Here is a 23,215-nt window from a genome sequence, read left to right as displayed (position 1 = left end):
TTACTTTGTGCAAATTCACGGTGGTTCGTCTTCTTCTTCAGCAGAGTACTCAGGGACGGGCTCTCCGTCGCTTACGTCAGTTATATCAAGATCTTCAAGTTCTTCCAAAATGAGTGTCCATTCAGGAGACTTGTATTTCTTGTTTTGTCTTTTTAATCGTTCACTCCTTCTTTTGGAAGAGTTTTCTTCTTGCTCTGCTATCCGTGCACTTCTCCTTGCTTCTGCACGTTTCTCTTCCACCGTCTTTATCCTTAGCCTTAGTCTCTTTATGAACCTAGGCTCAAGGTTGTTTCTTTTCTTTAGTCTCTTAGTTGGTACTTGGACTTCACTTTCTTCTCTTATCCTCTTATTCTCTTTAGCTTGTGACAATTCTGCTTCACTTTCTTCTTCTTCTTCCCTTATCTCGCTAGTTCCAGGGCTATCATCAATTTCTTCTGCCTGGTTACTAATCTGGCCTAGTTCAGGAATATTTTGTTTTTGGCTTTCGATTGTCTCTGTTTCTGTTTCTGTTTCTGTTTCCTGAACCCGTTCTTCTAACCCTATCTGATCCTGTTCAAGCACTTCGATCTCTTGATTTTCTTCTGCTCAAACTATCACTCTATGTCTAAGCTGTCCCTTATCCTCATCAGGAGTTAATGGAGGTGTATCGAACACCTGTTCTGTCCCTGTCTGACCTTCTCCTTCCTCAGTTTTGATGTGAATCTCAGGCGGCTGAGGTTCTTCGCCTGTGCCTTGCTTTTCCTGACTAGTCCACTCTCTACCTTCACTAAGTCGCTCTCTTGTTCTGATAGGATCTTCGGTCAGATTAATCATCGGTATCCATTCTTCTGGCCATATGCTTGGCAGCTCGTCATCAGCTACTCCTGGCTCAGCTTCCTGGACCTCTTCAGCAGGCTGGATTCTTGGCAGTTCGTAGTCAACTACTCCTGGGCCAACGTCTGCTGTTCCTGCAGCCTGACTGGTGCTGGGCTGCTCGTTGTCAGCTACTTCTGGTCTGTCTCCTGCAGAGTCCTCTGCTGGTTGCCCTTCTTCTGCAAATTCTTTGTCTGGTAATACCTTCTGGGTGTGGCCAGCGTGGATCCACTGGGGAACACCTGCGACCTTCACTGCAGTGGTTGTTACCAGGATTACTTGGCGTTTCTTTCCCCACCTTGGTGCCAGACAGTTTGATCGAGTGTGCTTCTTTATTTTGACCCAGTCCCCTGGAACCAAGCTGTGGAGAGGAGTCGTTGGATTGAGGATGCCGTCGTCTCCAATCTGGCGAGAGATAGAACGCACTTGGTCACCCAATCTTCTGCAGTATTCAAGCACCAAATCATCAGTAATACTCAACAGTTTGCTTCCTGGCACCCATGCTTGTCTCATCACTCTTCCCATAATGATTTCATGGGGACTTAGGCCTGTCTTGCGGTCAGGAACACTTCTCAGTCCCATCAGGACCAGGGGCAGGGCCTTCACCCAGGTCATGCCAGTAGCATCTGTCAGCTTTGCTAGTCTGTTTTTGATAGTTCCATTTACTTGTTCCACTATTCCAGAAGCCTCTGGGTGGTATGCACAATGAAGTTTTTGCCTTATTCCAAAGGCCTTACAGAGTTCAGCCAGTATTTCATTCTGGAAATGTCCACCCTTATCTGATTCAATAATGAATGGCACCCCGAATCTAGGTATCAGTTCTTTTAGTAAACACTTCGCTACTGTCAGTGCGTCACTTTGGGGAGTAGGGTAAGCTTCTACCCATTTTGAAAATACGCAAACAATGACAAGGACATATCGCTTCCCTTCACAACGGGGCATGGTGATGAAATCAATCTGTATCCTTACAAAGGGACCCCCTGATCTCCCAATTTTGCTCAGCTCAACCATTGTCCTCTTGCCTGGGTTCATCTGTTGACATGACAGGCACCTCTGGCAGAGGGACTCTGCTACTTTCCTGAACTTCTTACTATACCAAGTCTGTTGAAATACCAGAATCATGGCATCCCTACCAATGTGTGATCCTTCATGTATTAATCTTGCCATTGTGCCAAGCAAGTGTCGGGGTAATACAGGCATACCAGTTGGGCCCAAGATGACACCATCCACACGTCTCGGTCTACACCCATCCTCCTTCCATTTCTCTCTTTCTTGCCAAGGAGCCGACTCCTGCCACTCTCTCACTTCATCCCAAGTAGGCACTTCCTCAAACACCTGAAGTTGGCAGCTGGTTCCTGGCCCCCCTCGTTTTGGATTTACGATATACCGATCTCTGGCGCACCATTGGGCCACTCGGTCAGCATAATCGTTTCCCAGTGATACTTTGTCCATGCTCTTCTTATGAGCACCGCATTTTACCACTGCCAGTTCCTTGGGTAACTGGATGGCCTCTAAAAGGTCATGCACCACCTTTGCATTCCGAATGGGAGTACCTGAGGAAGTCAGGAATTCCCTCTGTAGCCACAATTGGCCAAAGTCATGCACAACTCCATAACAGTACTGACTGTCAGTATACACTGTTATGCGTATGTTTTTCCCAATTTTGCAAGCTTTTATCATAGCAATCAATTCGGCTACTTGTGCAGACTTGATGTTATATAGGTAACCTGCTTCTTCGATTTTTGTTAAAGAGACTACTGCATAAGCAGCACTCAGGCCTCCTAGTTCATGTCTTAGACAGGAACCATCTACAAACAGCTCTTTATCATGCTCAGGCAATGGCGTTTCTTTTATGTCTGGGCGTGGTTTTGTGCTGAACTCTGTCAGATCAATGCAATCATGTTCATCATCATCCCCACCTTCCATTTCCAGGGAGTCGGGGAGTAAAGTGGCAGGGTTCAGAATACCGCACCTAACAATGCTTACATTTGCTGCACCCACAAGAATCCTCTCGTATTTAGTCAGCCGACTAGGGGTGAGATACTGCGTTTTAGTTCTGGTCAATAGAATTACCACTCCATGTGAAACATACACAGTCACAGGATGTCCCATGACTATGGACTCACTTTGTTCCAAACTTGCACAGGTAGCAGCTACTGCTTTCAGACAGCCTGGCAACCCAGCAGCTACTGGGTCCAAGGTGGCAGAGAAATAGGCCACAGGCCTTCTGGTCGTGCCATGTTCTTGAGTCAGGACTGACAATGCGCAATTATCGCGAGTGTCACAGAATAGGGCAAACTCTTTGGAATAATCTGGCATTCCCAGCGCAGGGGCTGTACACAGACAGTTTTTCAGTCTTGTGAAGGCCATTAGGCTTTCATCGTCCCATTCTACAATGTCTGGCATTCCTCTCGTGGTCATTTTTATCAAAGGCCTGGCTAAGACTGCAAATCCCAGAATCCACTGCCTGCAGTATCCTAGTACTCCCAGGAACATTCTGACGTCTTTTTGAGTACGGGGCAACTGCATCTTTTGAATTATTCTCACTCTTTCTGATGTGACTTTTCTGACACCCTTTTCTATCTGGTGTCCTAGATATTTCACTGATTTTGCACAGAACTGTAGTTTGTCAGGGGCCACTTTATGCCCTTTCTCACACAGATGATTTAGGAGGGCAATGGTGTCAACTACACAGTCCCTATGACTTTTAGACGCCAGTAGAAGGTCGTCTATGTACTGCACTAAGACAGAGTTCCCAGGTAAGGTCAAAGTCTCTAGACATTTCTTCAAGATCTGATTAAAGATAGAGGGGCTCTCTGTATACCCCTGAGGGACCCTGTTCCAGCAATACACGTGACCTTCGAAGGCAAATGAGAAAAGAAATTTGCTGTCGGGGTGCAGGGGTATCGAAAAGAATGCATGACATAAATCAATCACAGTGAACCACTCAGCATCCCAGGGAATCTGGTACAATATCACTGCTGGGTTCGGGACAATAGGGCAGCAAGGAACTACAATTTTGTTTACCTTTCTCAGGTCTTGCACTACCCTATACTTGCCACTAGGCTTCTTGATGCCCATAATCGGTGAGTTGCATGGGCTGCTCATCACTTCCTGTATGATGTCTCCTTCTAATAATTTTTGTATTTCCAGAGTGACACCTGCTTTCACTTCAGCATTCATTCGGTAGGGCTTAGTGTTAGGATATACTGCATTGTCCTTGATGGCTATCTGTATGGGGTCCACATCTTTCATTAATCCCACATCTTTTCCAGTGAAATCCCACACCTCTGGCTTTACCGCTTCCTGGAGTTCTTGGGGCAAATCCTGCAGGGTCAATCTTTTAATTTCTGAGTCAGGTCTAAGTAACAATAATTTATAAATGCCATCTTCATCCGGGGTCTGTATTTCAACACCTTTTGGTGTGCAAAAGATGGTACAGTTCATTTTGCACAGCAAATCACGACCCAGTAGATTCACTGGACTGGTGTCACAGACAACAAACCTATGCATTTGTTTAAAATTTCCAATTGAAATTTCCATTGGTTCGGTAACAGGAGTACTAATCAATTGATTAGATACACCCACTACTTGGATATTTTCTCCCGAGAGGGGTAGGTTTGGAACGTCCACTGTTCTTACAGTAGAACGGGTAGCGCCAGTGTCCAACAGAAAGGTGACATCATTTCCGTCAACTTTTCCTTCAATGTATGGTCCAGACTGGTCTACCGGCAAGGAAGCGCCAAGTACGCACTCCTCGTCCTCCCCTCTCAGGCCCCGTCAGTCCTGATCATTACAAAGGAAGGTATCATTTAGCAGATACTGCGAAGTTGCTGTATTTCTGTTCTCACCGCTTTCCCAAACTTCTATCTCCTCACCCTCTGCTTGCCTTCCCCTGTATACCTGCTTGGGTGCTCGAGGCACCTGAACTGTTTTTACCTGGGGTTGAGTCTTTCTTGGTCTTTCTTTCTGCGTCTGTGGAGTTAAATCAGGAGTTTTTGCATTATCATCTATTAATTGAGGACACTCGTTTCGCCAGTGTCCAATTTCGCCGCACTGATGGCAGGGAAATTTCTTCATAGCCTCTTCCCTGCTAAATTTTGGCCGGGGCTTTCCTCCACCCCCTCCCCCAGGACTTTTGTTCTCAGCATTTTTAACCATGTTACTCAATTGTTTTTCCTGCTGTTCTGCGAGCTTCACCTGAGCCCACATCACTTTTTCCTTAAGGGCCTTTTTCTTTTCTGCCATCTCGTCCTCGCAGTACTTAGCGTACCGCAGGACCTCATCCATTTTCTTTGTATGCCAGCAGATTTTATTATCTTTTATCCACTGACAAATTTCAGGTCTTAAACCATTTACAAACCTGTAAATAAAATGCGTCATGTCCTTCAAATCGATGTTATCAATACCACTGTATGTTTTAAATACCTGCAATAACCTCTCATAGAAGGAGTGCACTGTCTCGTCCCTTTCCTGTGTTGTTCTATCTATTTTTGTCCAATCAGTTTCCTTTGCGGGCACCTTTTCTTTCAAATGCTGAATCACCTGCTCATATTTTCGCATGACATCCTTTGATGGCTCCCCTGTTTCCTTATTTCTTGGGTACTCCTCACTGGGCCAGTCTATGGCTATTTTACACTGGGTCCATAAATCCACCGGAACCACAATGTCGAAAAACCCATCCAGGTCTTTCCACAGACATTTCTGTACCTTCACGAACCTCTCCACCTGCCTGTACCAGTCTACTGGTTTCTCTCGTAATTTTGGAAAATCGTTCGTAAAGGACACAATATCCTGTCTAGACCAGGGGACATGCACATATTTCCCTCCAGGTACTTCGCGCATGGGGCATAACTGTTCAGGTTTCTCCACCTCCCTTAAAGCAAATTCAGGAGTCACTTGTCGGGAGCGAGCCTCTTCCCTCTTTTTCGCCCACCTGCTTCTCCATCTTTCCACATCTCCCCATTTCTGTAGTACTCCCAATAATTCTTTAATCTGCAGCTTTTTTTCTGCCACATTCAAGTGCTCTATATCTTTGTCTGAGAAGTCTGCTCTGTACGGTTTCTGTAAGGGCTTGGATTTTGAGATATCTACCCCCATACTAACTGCTGTTTCGGTCAGTTTTTCGTGGAGCACTCTGGTGTTCCTTGTAAAGCTTTTACATATAAACGACAATTCTTCTTCAGAGTAGGTATTCAATCGATCCAACCCCACATTTCCTGCCATTAATTCTTCTATTTCTACCCTCAGCTTGTAGAGGTCTAAAGGTTTCGTTTGCGGAGTCTGTTTCTCTAATTCACGACTCCAACTCTCAATTTCATCTGGAGTTACCAGAGAGACATTCCTAGTGCCTGTTGCGGATTCTAATTTAATCTCTTTCGCATTAAAAGGGTTATGCCTCTGCTGCATTCCCTTTCCGGTCGGTTTGTTTGGCAAGTCCAAGAACGCAACTTCAGACTCGCACTCACTGGACTGATCATCTATGATTATCGGTTCCTGTCTCGGGGGTGCCATGACTGGGGTCATAACTGGAGTAATCGGATTTCCCTGACCATTTCCGTATAACGGGACCACTGGTCCAATAGTTACTGGAATAGTCAATGCCTCAGGGCTGGTATTTAACTGGGAGATTTTCTGAATTATTTCTGTCCTTTGTCTAGCTAGAGCCTCTTGCTCCTTTTCCACTAGTATCCTTCTTAAAGTCGTGTCATGTAATATCTGTGGGGTCAAAGGAGGAGTAAAACTCGGGGCAGTAGGATGCGTTTCACTTGGTCCCCCACCATAATTTGGTTTCAGAAATAAAGTTCCAGTGTTAAAGGACCTGCGCACTTCCCCATATGGAGGTTGAATAAAAGGCAGTCCTGAATTCAATGGTTTCTCTTCGCTTTCATACAAGGGTCTGGGAAACAAAACTTTCGTACGTGAATATTTTTCTTCCTGGCTTGCGGGCACTTTGGGATATATATCCCTTGTTTCCGCAGGTTCGGGTTTCTCAGAATAGGGCAATACTTGACCACCCCCTCCCAGTCCTAGGAATCTGTCTTCTTCCTTGAGGAAGTGGCGTCGGGGAGCATCTCCTACACTGGAAGGTCGGGTTCCCTCGTTATAAGGTGGCGGACTTCTGGTACAGATGTCATCTATCAGTTCATCATCTGACTCCCCCGGGGCCCCCCAATGCTTACACTTTTCGGTACTTTTCTCACCCGCTGCAGGGTTATGACATGCCGGCATCATGGGAAACAAACCCTCAACAATCATGCTCTGCCTCCACTGTTTCATCCTTTTATCCCTGGACTCCTGTTTCAGCCTGGGGTACCACTTGGTCAAACCCTTGTCCATTCGGGGTCTTTCTCTTTCAAAAGCCTCAATTTCCCATTCCTCTAATGCCTCATACTGCGTTAGTCTCGGTCTGGGATGCAATTCGTTCATCCGAGTCCTTAAATTAAATAAGATCCTACCATTGAAAGTCCCATCTAATGGAAATGCCAATACTCCATCATCTTTTGTGTACTTCACCCAATTCTCCAACCACACACAGGTATTGTACCCTCGGTCAAACATCATAAATGAGGCAGGAGTATTAGGTGGTGGGACAAGAACACCTTCCCTAGATTTAATTGGTTTGTCCGTTTTAAAATAATTTTTCACCTTACTTACAAGGGACAATTTTCTCTTTGTTCCGTACATAATATCGTATCTATTAGTTTTCCACTGATCCCTTTCAAACCCTAGGTGCCTTGGATCAGGTCGAGTTCCTGTAGTCTGCGAGTGCCACATACGACTTCTACGCTAAACTTTGTTTACAAACTACCTCCAATCAGAACGCGCTTCAGAAATCCGTGCGACCAATGGGTGCGCGACTCTGAATAATCTCCGCCAATGGGTGCGCGGCCCCTTCGTGAGACAGTTCCCACGCTCTGGCTCTCACCCCTCCTTTACAATACCAGCTCCGCTACCCGCCCGCTGCTTCTACCAATCCCAGCGCGGCACAGAGTGACGTCAGAGGCGCTTCGCGACTGACTCCCTCCCTTCACAAGGTAACGGAAACTTTCTTTCTTTTAAAGTGCTCAGTGCTTGGTTATTTTACAACAAATACACATTCGCCACAGTGCTCAAGTGTCTAGATAAAGAAAGAATTATTTTACTGCAAGTAAACTACTTCCATTTACTTTTCACTCGCTGCGAGTAGATCTCTTCCGCCTACCCTTCACTTTAGCATCGGTGAACCTGATATTCCCCTAAACTCATCCACTTCTTTCCGGGATATATTCTGAGTTTAAGGTTTCCCAGCGGACCCCTTTGCTTTCACGCTAGCTCCGAGGAACCTGCTACTCTTCCGATGTGACCCTTACCAGGTTACGCCACTATGGGAATTTTGCCAACGAACCCCGTTACTGTCATTTATTCACACATGTATTCAGAAAAACCCTAGTTAGTGCTTCCCGGTTATCTTAACCTGCATCTAACTTTCCTCGAGCCTGTGACCTCAGGACAATGGATTCTATTCACCACTTGCCCTTTCAATTCCCCGGGGAGTTCGGACAACAAGAAACAATACGGTTTACAAATGCATGGATTAGTACATATAACAATATAAGAACAAGAATAATAACAATACAAAAATTCATGAGTTTCAGCAGCGTATTCACAAGAGAATGATCAGGTCTCTTAGAACAGCCGCTCTTCTAGCAGCATCAATATACTAGCAGCTTCCGACTCAACTAGTTCAACTAATCCCTGCCTTACTCTCAACTAGTCCCTAACCATCCTCTAGCTACCAGAAAAACTGATAGAGCGCGCGAGGCCACCCGACCAATAGTTTTCGCCGTTTTCCGGCTTCAGGGCCCATATACTTTCAAATCACCATACACATTGACCAGGTGACTTCACGAGCTCTACCAATTTGTGTGTGTTCCCTACTATTTGTTTTCAGCGTACCCGACTTACCATCCACTAACACGGGTACCTAATGACCACAATGAATCAGGGAGCTAGCTGAAAAGAAAGGCAGCAAAATACAAACCCAACCAATAATGTTCAAATATTGTTTAAATGACCACGGACAACTGGAAGTTTTAAAATGTTTATCTAAAGTTCGTTCTCTTCATGCATCAAGTATACAAGAATGAGACAATCAATGACCAAGATAATGTAAATTATGTAGCTATATAAAAATAATGATAGGGTAATCATTGAAATACTGATATAAAATGCAAGAGAAAAATACTATGCAATTCAGTAATATCTAAGCATGGGCAGACTATGTATGGGTAACTATAGGAGGGCCTATAATGAGTAACACGCTTCACTTAAAGTAAAGGGCCTTTGAACAGTCTAGGTAATGAAGTTCTAGACCATATCAGAAAATTACAAACTGCAATGCAAAATATAATCTCTAACAAGTGAGAAGACATAGGAACAAACTTATGAAAATATGTAATTGACTTTCAATAGTTGCGGAAAGGCATGGAAAATATAACATGTGCAATGATGAACTTTATTAAAGCAAAAGTTAGAAATTCAGAATGTGCAAGATTTTAAGAATTTCAGAGCAATATTTACCTAGAATGGTGTGGAAACCAAACCCTGGCCACGGGTCAGTTAAGGACAGGAAACCCTCAAGGAAGGATACCCCTCAAAGGACAGCAGGTGCAGAATGGACACCCAGGACAGGACAGGATACCCTCGGAATAGGAATCAGGACAGGACCCTCAGGACAGGACAGCAAACCCTCAAGACAGGACCGCTCAGGACAGGACCGGAACATCACAGTTCGGAAGCAACGCCTGCGCTCCACCCGCTCTGCAGCTATCGATCAAGACCCCGATTGGGTCAGCGAACTCCCAGTTAAGTGCTTCGTCAGCACTTTAAGGTTCAGTAGAACCTTAAACTATGGTCAAATTCGGACAGAGTGCTCCGCAGCTCTCTGTATCTTCAGTCACCTATTGAGTGCGTTGGGTCAGTGACAGGTCAGCTAAACCAGACAAGTCGGACGGCTCCCTAGGTGAACCCAGGGTAGATATACAGTTTGGGGACAGTGTACCACCCCCCAATGTTGCAAAGTGTCAGAATCCCTCAATTTGGATTGGTCCTAAGGTAGGATTTGGGTAGCACACCAATCACAACATAGTAATTTAAGCCTACATTTGCATAGTAGGGTACCGCCTAACTAGATTGGGGTTCCCATGAGAAATTGTGCAGAAATACAATGGCAATTTTAACAATGTTGCACTGCGAGAACATGTGATTGGTTCAGCCGAGTTTTCAGGTCGTTTCTCAGGAGCATCTTGCTCATCACTGCCAACTGGCTGTGTTCCATCAGTCAAGGTCTGCTGTGCCTCGGCAAGTCGCGCAGGCGCAGAAGGGACCTCCAAGATGGTTCTCGGTACAAACAGAACCCCATTCCCCGCGGTACATGAAAAGTAAGCGAAAACAAATTAATACATAATAATGTCATTATGAAAACACATCACAGGGTTTGTACTTTTAACTCATCATCAAGAAATAAACTTATGCGTTTTAAATGTTAGCTACATTGATACGGGTACAAGAGCAGTGGCACGAGCAGTACCACATGATAAGCACAGCTATGAATTACGCATGCGCATACATTTCCCTCCACTTCTGCAGACGCGTCAGGACACGTGAGTGTGGCTGACGCATGCGCAGTAACTAAAATACAAGCGGCAGCCATTCTAAGTGACTCGAGTAAATTATTTTAGTAAAACATATAGGCAAGCGTCTTAATCTTTATTTAAACTAAATATAAACGTTAGTAAGACTTACACTTATTACTTTGTTACACATAAACGAGGTTCTTGACTTCGGCAAGCCGCAAAATATGCGAAGCTTTGCTTCATCAATAGGACCCCCCTCCCCCTGTTGTAGCAGACAAAGCCACTACCATCTGCGCTTACAGGGCCCTTTCCATTCAAGCATCAGCAGAATGATCATAAAACAACCCCTATACCTGCTTCTTAGAGGTGAGATATATTCTCTCTGTGTTAGGAAATGACTGAGAAACCCCCAAAGTAGTAAATTGTCCTGAGTTAGACAATCTATCATAACAGCTCTCAAAGAAATGGCTTCGGACTGCTCCCAAATCCTAGGCCATAATAGCAACATGCTTACTTTGATGTTATCTTCTAGGTAACCAAATCTTATCCCCGAGTGACATATATATGAGGCAGAGGCTTAAAGAACAGCTAAAAGTCTACTCATTCTCTGCCCCCGCGAGATCGATATTAAACCTCAAAGACAGATTTGGAAGCCCATTTAAAGTCCTTGAAATAGGAACGGCAAGTTCCAGCAAAGGATGAAAGCTTCTGTAGCCTTCAGGCCCCAGAGGCAACCCCAAGATTAGAAATAGCAAATCAGATCTGAACCTCTTCACTGGGGGGACATCTTGGAGAGGTGTGCACAGCATGGCTGACATAGAGCCAGTGACACACCACCCACCGGGTCAGACGGAAGCATTTAGATATCGAAAGAAGAAGCCACAGACACGGTGCTTCATCTTTAAGCCTGATTTGTGGGCTTTCAGTAGGGGTGGGCAGAATTTGCTTGTTCGCGCTACGCAAAGCTCCGCAAAACAGTAAAAAATCTCTGCGAGCACGCAGAAGTTCCGTGAACACGCAGAATTGCTTGTTCCGCCCTTTCACGATGCCTTTTTCCTATTCAAGAACGCTGTTGGCGTGCTCGGGGAGAAATATCTTGTGAACACGCATTTTGAAAGCACGAACAAGCAAAAAATTCGGCGAAGCCGCGGATCGTGGAATTTTGGGCATTTCCGCATTCTCCGCTGAACCCAAAATTATCCAAATTCCGCAAATTCCATGAGCGGAACGTAATTTACTGGCCAGGTTTAGCTTTCAGTTGCCGCTGTGGTAACCCTCTGAAATCAGTACTTTCAGCCACAACTGTCTCCATGTCTCCATTAGCACGCTTCATAACTTCCTCCTTTTTGGTGATGCCTTTGTGTGTGTGGCCCTGGGTAGATATTTTATATTCGGCTTTTGAAACTGTCAGGCTTCTGGGTCCCTCTTCCCTGTAGGTAAACTAGGCACTTATAAGTAAATTAAATGTGCCAATTGGGGTAAAGTCAATTTCACCATGTGTTGACAAACGCACAAGCACTTTAGCAGTGGTTAGCAGTAATAAAGTGTACAAAGTCCTAAGCTCAACAAAAACAAAGTCAGAAGAAGGCAAGGGAGATAAAGTAAACGTTTAGCGGAAGACCACCCTAAGGCTGACCACCTAAAGGCTGACCACCCTAGGGCTGACCACCCTAGGGCTGACCACCTTAAGGCTGCCCACCCTAAGACTGACCACCTTAAGGCTTACCACCCTAAGGCTGACCACCCTAAGGCTGACCACCCTAAGGCTGACCACCCTAAGGCTGACCACCCTAAGGCTTACCACCCTAAGGCTGACCACCTTAAGGCTGACCACCCTAACAATGACCTGTAAATATAATGGGAGCATTGGGTTAATCCTGAAATGGTCCATGCAGCGTTGTTTCTTCCTTTCTTTATAGTCTGGGAATTAAGGGCATTTTGTATTTTTTTTTTAACTAAAGTATGTTATGTCACAATCAGGAGAGAGTCAACATTCACTCATCTAGGGTGGGCCCACTGGATATACGGGAATAGGGCATGCTACCTCCTTTTCACTACAAGGAGCACCTTTTTGTAGGATCTATATGAGGTAATTTTGAAAATTGCTTAGGCGGTGCTCCGATCAATATTTATTCACGGGTCTGTCTGGCAAGATTAAAAACTGGGAGAAAACGGCTGGCTTGAGTTGACTCTCCTTGGCCCTTAAATGCGATCAACTAGTTTCTGCAACATACCCTAATCCAGTGGCTTTCGTCAGGATCAGTATGTCTCTATTAATACCCTTTTGAGAAAGGGGGACTGGCTATTTATTTAATCATTCATACCATGCTACATAGATCCACGGTACACTACCGTAGTACATTTTCTTGGACGTGGGTCCACCAAAGGATAAGAAACAAATTTAGTCACAGTTATCGTAGTATACCGCGTCTGTGTGTGGCATGGTATGAATGAATAAATAGACAGTCGCCCTTACCCCTATATCCAGTGGGCCCACCCTAGATGACTCAAGGTTGACTCTCTCTCGATTGCGACCCTGTATACGAGGAGGGTGAGTCATGACCTGTTTCCCTCTACCTTGCTCTCCTGATGTTATAATGTGTGCCTTGTCCATTTTATCTCTTGAGCACGTAATGGTTTATGGAAGCCCATAGCGCCCTGAAACTTCCAATGGTACCATGTTGGCACTCAGTACCTGACAAATTAATCTAGTCGCTCACTCTCGCCGTCATCCTAATTTCACCGTCTTTCTCACCCGCTAATTCATTCGCTATATTTGTACTTAACCTCATTCATTCTGTCACTCACTTAAGCACTCGGTCCCTCAATCTTTGACTTCCTCGTCCACTCACGTAGACACTCAGTCCCTCATTCACTCATTCCCCTCATTTACTCACCCATATGTAATGTTTCACTCGATGACTCTTTGACCTCTCCACTCACTCCCTGTCTCACTCTTGATTCAGCCACTAATGTCAACACTTCCTTGCTTCCTCACTGAGTTTCTTCTCTTGCTCACTCACATCTTCAGATTCTCACTAACTTTCTCACTCATCCCATCACTAAGACCAGTTGAAAAATCACTGCCCTACCAGTCATGCAAAACAAATGGAGTAACCTTTTACTCAACTTTTTAAAAGTGCTTTTGTGCCTTGTCGGGGATGAGAAAGCGCTATACAAATACTTAAAACAACATAATACAATCTCTTCTCACTTCTTCAGTCTTTTTCATGCCATATTCCTAGGACCTCACCCATCTGATCCCTTCCTCACAAAATGTCTCCTGCACTCACCACTCGCCCACTCTTCGAATCTCAGGCTCTCTAACCTTTTCTGTAAAGAGAACCAGCTCTCCTTTATGATATAGGCATACCTTCTCCCGTGTTTACACCAATTGGATCGGACCGCCATATCAAGAGCATTCCCGAGGGCCAGCTTCTAATATCACCGCCAAGGGACTCCATTATGAGTCTCAAATCCCCCTCAGTTAAAATCCCCTTTGGCTCTCCACCAAGGAAGAGAAGAAAGAAGCTTATAATTAAAAGGAGATCCGTTCCTCCCATTCAAGTGCCACACACTCCATTCACCATCCCGGACAAGGCAGGGACTGTAGATCCTGCGAAAGAGATGACCGCCAACTCAATCTCGGTACCCAGTTACGCAGGGTTACTGAATGACATCGACCGCCTTATTAAGGCGTTGATCCTTCCCCTTACTGAAAGGATCAAAAGATTAGGGGAGAATGTCGATAAAATCTTACAAGAACAAAAGGGGATAGTTTGCCCTAAATCGAACGTCACGAGAGAGTCACCACAGCTTACCAAAGAACCTAATCCACCCAAGATGGTGACCGGTATCCCTAAGGCAAACGCTCCACCCATAGCTGGGCCATCAAAACCCCCCCAGAATGGGAACCCCAATGCCAAAAATAGTAATAATTGTAAGACCAATACCACTGTATTGGATAAATCTCCGACCGCAGGAAAATCTCATACCATTACAAGGCCCCATAGTATGCATTCCAATAATAGTACTAATTCAAAAACCCCTCTTACTGTAACACATCAATCTAAGAGAAGATCAACGAATATTGCTGACCTACCACCCGAGTGCATAAATTATGTTATAGCACTTACAGGAGTCCCGCCCCTGCCAGAAGGTAAACCTGAACATCAGGCCAATCTAAAAAACAAGGTCATCTATTGGTTGAGGAGAAACAGACCACTCCCGCCACACTTAAATGGCGATATCGTCTCGGCCAGGCGATGCAATTGGGTAGGTAGTAGACCCAAGGATATTGATGGTGATGTGATCTTAGTTAATTTTAAAGACCACAGATTAGTCACTCACATCAGTGACTGGTATCCTGGATCAGAAGAGGGGGGAATTTCAACCCACAACCTGAGCTACTTCTATCCCGAGGGTATGCTGAGACAACCATCAGCTCGGTCAAAACCTTACCACTCCGATAAGTATGGTCGCCTAAAAACCCCCGGCGGCCCCATCATCTCTACATCTCATAAACACCATACGGGCCACAACACTCCCTTTCCCTACCCTTTACACACCTCTGCCCCAATCTCGCACAGACTAGTTGCCCCATATAGTATGGATGTTATGCGAACACCAAGGGGCTGGAATCACTACGATATTACCGATGATTTCTGGTTGCAGCCCAGTCAGGCACCCCCACCACTGAGAAATCTTTATAACCCCAGACGGCAATGGGGCGAACCAAATCATCACAACCCCAAAGATTTTTGGAATATACCCCTGTCTAATTTTTACCAGCCGCTCTCAGGGTTAGATGACAATGAATGACTTCTTAAGTCGATTAATAAAGTTAAGCCTGCTGTAGGCTCGCAGTACAGTCAGTGCGTATTGGCCCATTCCTTGTCATCTAGCCAGTCTAAAAAGCAGCCTAAGAGCCGTCAGGGTAGTATGGTGGTGGGGGATGGATTCTCCTGGTGAACCCTTGCTACCTGGCTCCACCCAATACTTGCCCCAACCGTCCACGCTTAATTGTTTAACTTCTAATCCTCCCATTCTTTCCCTTACCCGTATCACTCCAACTCAGCAAGCAGATATACCTTGTGCGAATGCGGGCTGCACACGTGGGGTCATTAGCAACGTACCCGTTTTTAATTCACTTCTTTCATGGAATGTTGCGGGGCTAGCCAGTAAAGTTCATAATAAAGCCTGGTTAGAGGTTATTCACATTCACGACATCATATGTCTCCAAGAAACTTGGTGTTGTGAAGAAGTCCATCTTCTGGGGTACCAAAGTTTTCACTCTTCGGCCACGCGGTCAGCTCAGGGTCATAATAAGGGGGGCCTCTGTGTCTATGTCTCAACAACAGCAAATGTTAAGATCTATAAATTCTCCTCCTACACCCACTTTCAAATTTTATCTTTTAAGTGGGGCAAGTCAGAGAATATTGTACTGGTCAACTTTTACAATAATATGTCTGATATTGAACTGGAATCCACCATGTCATACATGTCACGTCTGATTTTGCATTCTGTGGATCGCTTTAAGGGGGCAAAAATAATTTGGGCAGGGGACTTTAACTGTACAATTTGCCCACAGTCCGATTCTCCTTTGTGTGGTCTCGCAGATTATGGCGAGGAAATCCCAACTCATTTTGTTCACTCAAAGAGGGGGATGCTGTTAAATACTTTTGCTTTTAATTTTGATCTTGGTTTTGCCAACCAGATTTGTTCCGCACCTGTGCAGTTCGAGCCAACCTTTTTTGGCAGAGGTTGCAACTCAACCATTGACTTTATACTGATAACCTCTGCCAATCTTGGGTTCTTGACCTCGTGGGTGGTTGGCAAGGATGTATTTAGCGACCACTACCCCCTCTCCATTAGTGTTAAAGTAAAGGAGCGAAATGTTAAAAATCCTACCCATCACATGTATCCTTATAGGGTAGAACTATCTAAAACTAATGGTTACGTGGTGAAATGGGAGAAGATCGTCCCCAGTGAGTTTCTGAAAAAGCTAATCTCTGACTCTGTAAACGATGTTAATGTTTGCCTTGAGGAAGAGGCGGACCCCTCCTTAGTCATGTCAGCTTTTGCCAATATACAATACCGGATTAAAAATTTGCTGACCCGGGCAGCTAACAATTACACTCCTAGAGAAGGGTGGTTTGATGGGAAGTGCACGAAAGCACTAAAAGCCCTTAAAAAAGTTTTGGCCATTAAACCGAGGGATCCCCACTTAATCCGCAGCTTTAGGCAAGCATATAAACGTGTATTAAAAGAAAGAACCCTGGCCTTAAAAAAGCAAGCTTGGGTTACACTAAGAGAAGCAGCCTCCCAGAAAAATACCACTAAATTTTGGAGATTGGTCAAATCTTTGTACCAACCGAATCATAGTGGAAATAAAATAGATCTGGCAATAACGGGCGACAGATGGCTCACACATTTCAGGCAATTATATAAGCACACAAAGCCTGCTGACGCTACCATCTCGATAGGGCTGACCCCAATATCTCCCCAAAATACAGAAAGTAGGAGGGTCACCCATCTCCCAGTCTGCCCATTTCCGATTGATATTATTTTCTCAGTAGGTGAAGTGCAGGATGCAATTAGGGACAGTGCAGCAGGCAAAGCACCAGGGCCAGACTGTACCCCGGTTGACGTGTACAAAGCTGAACCACACTTCTGGGCCCCTCTGCTTACAAATGTGCTGAATAAGGGCAATCAAAAGGGGTTTATTGAAACTTGGTCGGACGCAATAGTGGTCCCCATTTTTAAAAAGGGCAGGCGAGATGACCCGACCTGCTACAGGCCTATATCTTTATTGGATGGCCTCATGAAATTAGCAGGGAGGATTATTTTGAAGAGGCTCCAGGACTGGGAGGAAGAGCACAACGTTGTCTCACATTTCCAATATGGATTTAGGAAGGGCCTAGGGACTGCCGAGCAGTGTCTAAACCTGGCGCTTTTATGTGCGAAATACACTCAGACTAGAGGTGGGTCACTTTTTATAACTTTTGTTGATTTAAGTTGTGCTTTTGACTGCGTGGACCACATTTTTCTATGGTCAACATTGGCCGAAATGGGCATTGATGCACGCATAATCACCTTCATCAGAGAGCTGTATCACAACTGTGGGGCAAGAGTAAGATATGGCAAGCAGGGCGAAAGCACCGATAAATTTGTCCTGTCAAGAGGGGTTAGACAGGGGTGTATTTTGGCCCCAAGGCTATTTACTTATTACATAAATTCAGTGGGCAATTACCTCGCTCTTTTTCAAAATGATTACCCTACCGTGAAAGGTTCACCGGCGCCAATTCTCTTGTACGCCGATGACGCGGCAATAATGTCCCAGACTCAAGTGGGACTACAGAGGGCGGTGACTAAATTCGCAGGGTACATGCAGGATAGAGGGCTGAAAGTGAACATTTCAAAAACATATACTATGCCATGTACCAACAAGCGTAGGAGGGCGCCGTGTAATGTCTCTCTGGACAAACAGAATATAGCCACTGTAGATAAGTTCTGCTACTTGGGCATACTGTTTGACAGGCGATGCCGTTGGAAGCAGGCGATTGAAGCGAGGAAACTGGCCTTCATTCGCACCATAGGCGCTTTACGCGCTTTTTCCAACAGAGTGGGTGGTAAACCTATCAAAGAGCTGGTACAGATATACCGGGCGAAGTGTGTGCCCACAGCCACCTATGGGGCGGGACTTTGGGGTATCGAGAAGGATCAATCTTTGCAGGGCTGTGAGAATCAATTTATCAGTTATCTCCTAGGTGTAGCAAAAACCTCATCCTCATTCATGACGCACATAGAGACAGGAGTTAAGTACCTGAGCGATATAATTAAGATGGCCCCAATTCTCTTGTGGCACAAGGTATGGACCACAAGGGAAGCCAGTTTCAACAGGGACCTCTTAGAGGATTGCCTGGCCCTAGATGGGGTTGCAAGTTTCCGATGGTTGTTGTATGTAAGATCTTTACTTAATGAGTTGGGCCTCCCAGAATATTATGTAAAACCTAGAACCCTGGAGGGAATATCTAGACCAGCTTTAAAAAAAATACTAACCACCCATCTGGAAACTTTGAGATGGAATGCTGAAAAGAATAAACAAACCATTTTAAATTTTCAGGAAGTCACCCCCAATGAAGGCATCCAAATGTACCTAATTGTGGATCCCAGCCCGTACAACAGAATGCTTTTGTCCCGTCTTCGCCTTGGGTCCTTCTTTCGCAATGTATCTGTACCAGAGATGAATTATTGGTCTACCTCTAAATTGCCCTGCACCTGTGATAATACCGCTCTGCAATCTAATTTGCATATAATGTTCTTTTGCACTTTCTATTCCACCCCCAGAAAACTTTATCTAAAACCTCTTTTAAATCAGTGGGGGGTAAGAAATTGTAGGCTTGCCTTCTTAAGACTATTAAAACTTGAAGATGAGCATGTAATTTTTGCGGTATCTTGTTTTTTAAGATCTGTCATGCTGTTACGGAAAACCATGTGGTAAAACATTCTTGCCTGGGTCCCTCTATGCTCATTGTGTTAGACAGTACAAATTGCACTTTAAATCATACTGTATTTGCACGAATTTTTTAATGATTTGATTATTACATTTGCCGTTTTTAATTGTTAACGCATACGTAAACAGATATTAATTGTGATTATATTTCGATGTATGTGTTGTGCTTTTATGATTTTTTACGGAAATCGAATAAAGTTTATATAAAAAATTTTTTTAAAAAGTTACTTATGTTCAATGAAATACCTCCCGAGGTACTCATATCCGTGTGTAGTGGTAACGACATCAGACAAGATTACGTGAGTTACCCACATACAATATTACTAGCAGTGGTCACCTCCATTCATCGGGCAATGATTACCTCTGTGAATCAGGCATGGTGGGCAGACATTGTGTTAAAAATGCGTTGTCTGTGAAACGCTTCTACCATGGTAAAACATCACCGCGATAGCTGCAGTGCCCGTAGCACCAAGTTAATATTAGTCATAGCCCCCACCACTGTTTTGTTTTTATCATTCAAATATCAACTTTAAATATATTTTGGAAATTCAACAATTTTCTCCAAACTTCAGCTTATCAATTTGCCATTCATATATTAATTCAACCAAGGAAATGCTTCTAATTTAGTTCTCTGGCCCACACTCAGGGGAGCTACTTGCAGGTAGTTGAGAGCTGCCAGCAGCTCACGAGCTACTCTTTGGAGAAGCCTGAAGTCTACAAGCGCTCACCTTTTCCCTGATAACCCAAACTCATCTCACCTTGTTTTCTTCTCTCCTTTAGGAGCCGGAGTCGTCTTCGAATACAGGTGCATCCGTCAGCGCCCGGGGTAACCTATGATCCAACCTATATCTGGTGCCCCCCAGGAAGCTGTGACCTATGAAAGATGTTTCAGCGCCTCTGGCCAGAGAGGGTCCTTCCTGCTGGCCCTCAGGCTGCCCCTGCCTCCTCTATGCCAAACCCCACGGATATGTTTCCTTTCGCGTGGACTTTCTGCTCAAGCTACCTCCAAGGACAAGGAGTCTGGCTGATCTTTGGATGTATTCCCACCATGCAGCAGTCTTGTTTTGAGTGGTCTGCCAAAAGAAAACTTTTTTTTCCAAGTGTTGCAAGAAGAGGATGGGTTTTGAAGCCAACTTTGTCTCTTTAATGATGTGGACAGCTGGGTCACTGGGAAAGGGAGTGATTTCCTGGCAGGCTGGCCCCTGTAAAAGGCCCCTCTGTATCCTGCCCCTGCTGACCTGTGCCTTTGAACCTCTGGCCCAGAGTGCTCTGGAAAGGACTTCTCAATACCCCCCTGGATGTTGAACATTTCCCTGTTTCTATGTTCAGGGTCAGAGGCCCTAACTGGTACCTCAGCATGTTGTCTCCCTGCATGGCAGCGCACCCCTCAATTGTGGAATGTCCAGGAGAGGACGCAAGGCCCCTCCCCTCGACCTCTCGAGAAAGGAGAGTTGGTCAAGGCAGTGACCCAGCAAAAGGGGGAGAGAAGGGGTGGAGGAGGAGAAGGATCGAGAGAGGGAGAGGGAGAGAGACAGACAGAGAGAGAGTAAGATATTCCCCTGTCGGTAACAGTGGAAACCCAGAGGTCAGTGAGACCAAAGTACAAGGGGAGGGGCTGGAAGCTGGAAAAAAGATAATGAACCAATTAGGGAAGCAGAGATTTAGAGGGAAGAAAGGACTGATTTTGTAAAGACAGGGAGACATCTGATGCAGAAGTTGTAGATTATTAAAGATATGGGGGGAAAATTAAGAAAATTGAAATTTAACAATGAGAGATTTAGTGAGTAGGAAATGTATCAAAGAGAATCGAATTGTAGCCAATGGAAGGGAAAGATTGAGCAAGAAATGAAGAGATTTAGTGAATGTACATGAAAGATTCAGTGGAGAGAGCCAAGATTTAGCAATTTAAAGGGAATTAATCTTCAAGTAGAAAAGATTCAGCAATGTGAGATTTAGTATAGGAAACCGAGGGTTAGCGAATGGAAGTGAAACATTCAGAAGAAGAAAGGGATTGGGTGAATGGGAGGGTAGATCAGCATAGAATTGAGCTACTGTGTGGGAAGAGAATGTATAGATTTTACAAAAAAGGCACATTTAGTGGGTCAGTAGATGTGGACAGTGAGAGGCCAGTCATAGAATCTGAGGCCAAACCTTTGAGACCTCCGCACGCTGCCCCCTAAAACAAAAAAAGACATAGACAATATTGCGACCCCCTTGTATGGAAAGCGACGCCTCTGTTCTGCGCAAACATTAACCACACGCGCCAGAGTGGAACGCGGGATGGAATCCTTGAACCTGCCCTCCAGGCCCACCCCTTATTTGATTTTTTATTTGATCCTCTTCAGTGTTTCATTTTTTTAATTTTTATGTCCTGCGCTATATAATAAAATATTCCTTTAGGCACTGAGGTGTCCGACCCATTTTTAAGACCCTTTGGTTTTCCGAGCTGTGGCCGTCTGACGAGAACCTTCAATCTCATTTCCAGGTGTTCTGCAGCAGGAGTCATTACTGTGACATTTTTAGAGGTCAAAGGTTATATTGATGCCTCCAGTTTCAGCAAAAGACCTTGTACTATGAGAAGGAAGTTAGATGGGCACTGGCAAGTGGCTAGAACAAGCATTTGCAATGCAATAGGTCTCGCATTTGCAAGAGTTTAAGCTATTGACAATGCCTTTTATTTATCTATTTTGCTAATTAACATATAAATAAGAAGTATTGTCATTTACAATGCCACTAGCTCAAACTCTTGTAAATGCAAGACCCATTTCATTAAAAAGAAGTGGCCGCCATTGTACCAGTCTGCTTGGAAAGTGAAAGCGTGCATGGTGCACTAAATGCTGCGGGAAAGCATGTTGTGCCCGCAGTAGGAGACACTTATTAAACAAAATAGCGCTCACAGACTAAATAAGATATATTGTGTAACAACAAAAGTAAAAGGGACAGACGTCATTGGAGGTTACAAATGAAGACAAGGCGGTACTAAGGAGGGTCCAACAAGCCAATTAATGAATCAGAAGCCAGCATTTACGCAGGACAATGACACAAGCCAATGACAAATATGGGCAGAGTGTGGGCGGGGCTTCAAGTCCAGATTCCAACACGCCTCGCAGAGCAGCGCATGGGCCGCCCAGGCTCGACCTAAAAAGTGCGCTGGAAGAGTCCCTCCATTGCATGCTTGTCTTCTGCTTGGAACAGAGGAAAAACAGAGGCGGAATATACTTCCGCAGTTTTGGGTACCTACGATGTGTGTCGTCCTGAAAGCCATTTCAATGTGCCTGACATCACCTCTTGAGAAGGAGTTGGGTTCAATCTGCCCCACATTCCATCTTTGGAGTCAGTCTGCCCCACATTCCATCTTTGGAGTCAGTCTGCCCCACATTCCATCTTTAGAGTCAGTCTGTCCCACATTCCATCTTTGGAGTCAGTCTGCCCCACATTCCATCTTTGGAGTCAGTCTGCCCCACATTCCATCTTTGGAGTCAGTCTGCCCCACATTCCATCTTTAGAGTCAGTCTGCCCCACATTCCATCTTTGGAGTCAGTCTGCCCCACATTCCATCTTTAGAGTCAGTCTGTCCCACATTCCATCTTTGGAGTCAGTCTGCCCCACATTCCATCTTTAGAGTCAGTCTGCCCCACATTCCATCTTTAGAGTCAGTCTGTCCCACATTCCATCTTTGGAGTCAGTCTGCCCCACATTCCATCTTTAGAGTCTGTCCCACATTTCATCTTTAGAGTCGGAGTCAGTCTGCCCCACATTCCATCTTTAGAGTCAGTCTGCCCCACATTCCATCTTTGGAGTCAGTCTGTCCCACATTCCATCTTTAGAGTCAGTCTGCCCCACATTCCATCTTTAGAGTCAGTCTGCCCCACATTCCATCTTTAGAGTCAGTCTGCCCCACATTCCATCTTTAGAGTCAGAGTCAGTCTGCCCCACATTCCATCTTTAGAGTCAGTCTGTCCCACATTCCATCTTTAGAGTCAGTCTGCCCCACATTCCATCTTTAGAGTCAGTCTGTCCCACATTCCATCTTTAGAGTCAGTCTGCCCCACATTCCATCTTTAGAGTCAGTCTGTCCCACATTCCATCTTTAGAGTCAGTCTGTCCCACATTCCATCTTTAGAGTCAGTCTGCCCCACATTCCATCTTTAGAGTCAGTCTGCCCCACATTCCATCTTTAGAGTCAGTCTGCCCCACATTCCATCTTTAGAGTCAGTCTGTCCCACATTCC

General features: G+C 45.0%; 1 protein-coding gene across 1 annotated transcript in view; it reads left to right on the top strand.

The window, feature by feature from the left end:
- AKAP6 (A-kinase anchoring protein 6) overlaps positions 1-21,387 on the top strand; it is an 848,588-nt gene extending 827,201 nt beyond the window's left edge. The window contains exon 13 of the mRNA XM_078659390.1: positions 19,765-21,387. Coding sequence (XP_078515516.1) covers positions 19,765-19,821 — 57 coding nt within the window. The 3' untranslated portion in view covers positions 19,822-21,387. The remainder of the gene's footprint in view (positions 1-19,764) is intronic.
- Positions 21,388-23,215: the final 1,828 nt, after the last annotated feature.

This window comes from Lissotriton helveticus, chromosome 9 (assembly GCF_964261635.1).
Source record: "Lissotriton helveticus chromosome 9, aLisHel1.1, whole genome shotgun sequence".
NCBI classification, from domain to species: domain Eukaryota; kingdom Metazoa; phylum Chordata; class Amphibia; order Caudata; family Salamandridae; genus Lissotriton; species Lissotriton helveticus.
This window is presented reverse-complemented; position numbering and strand designations above follow the sequence as displayed.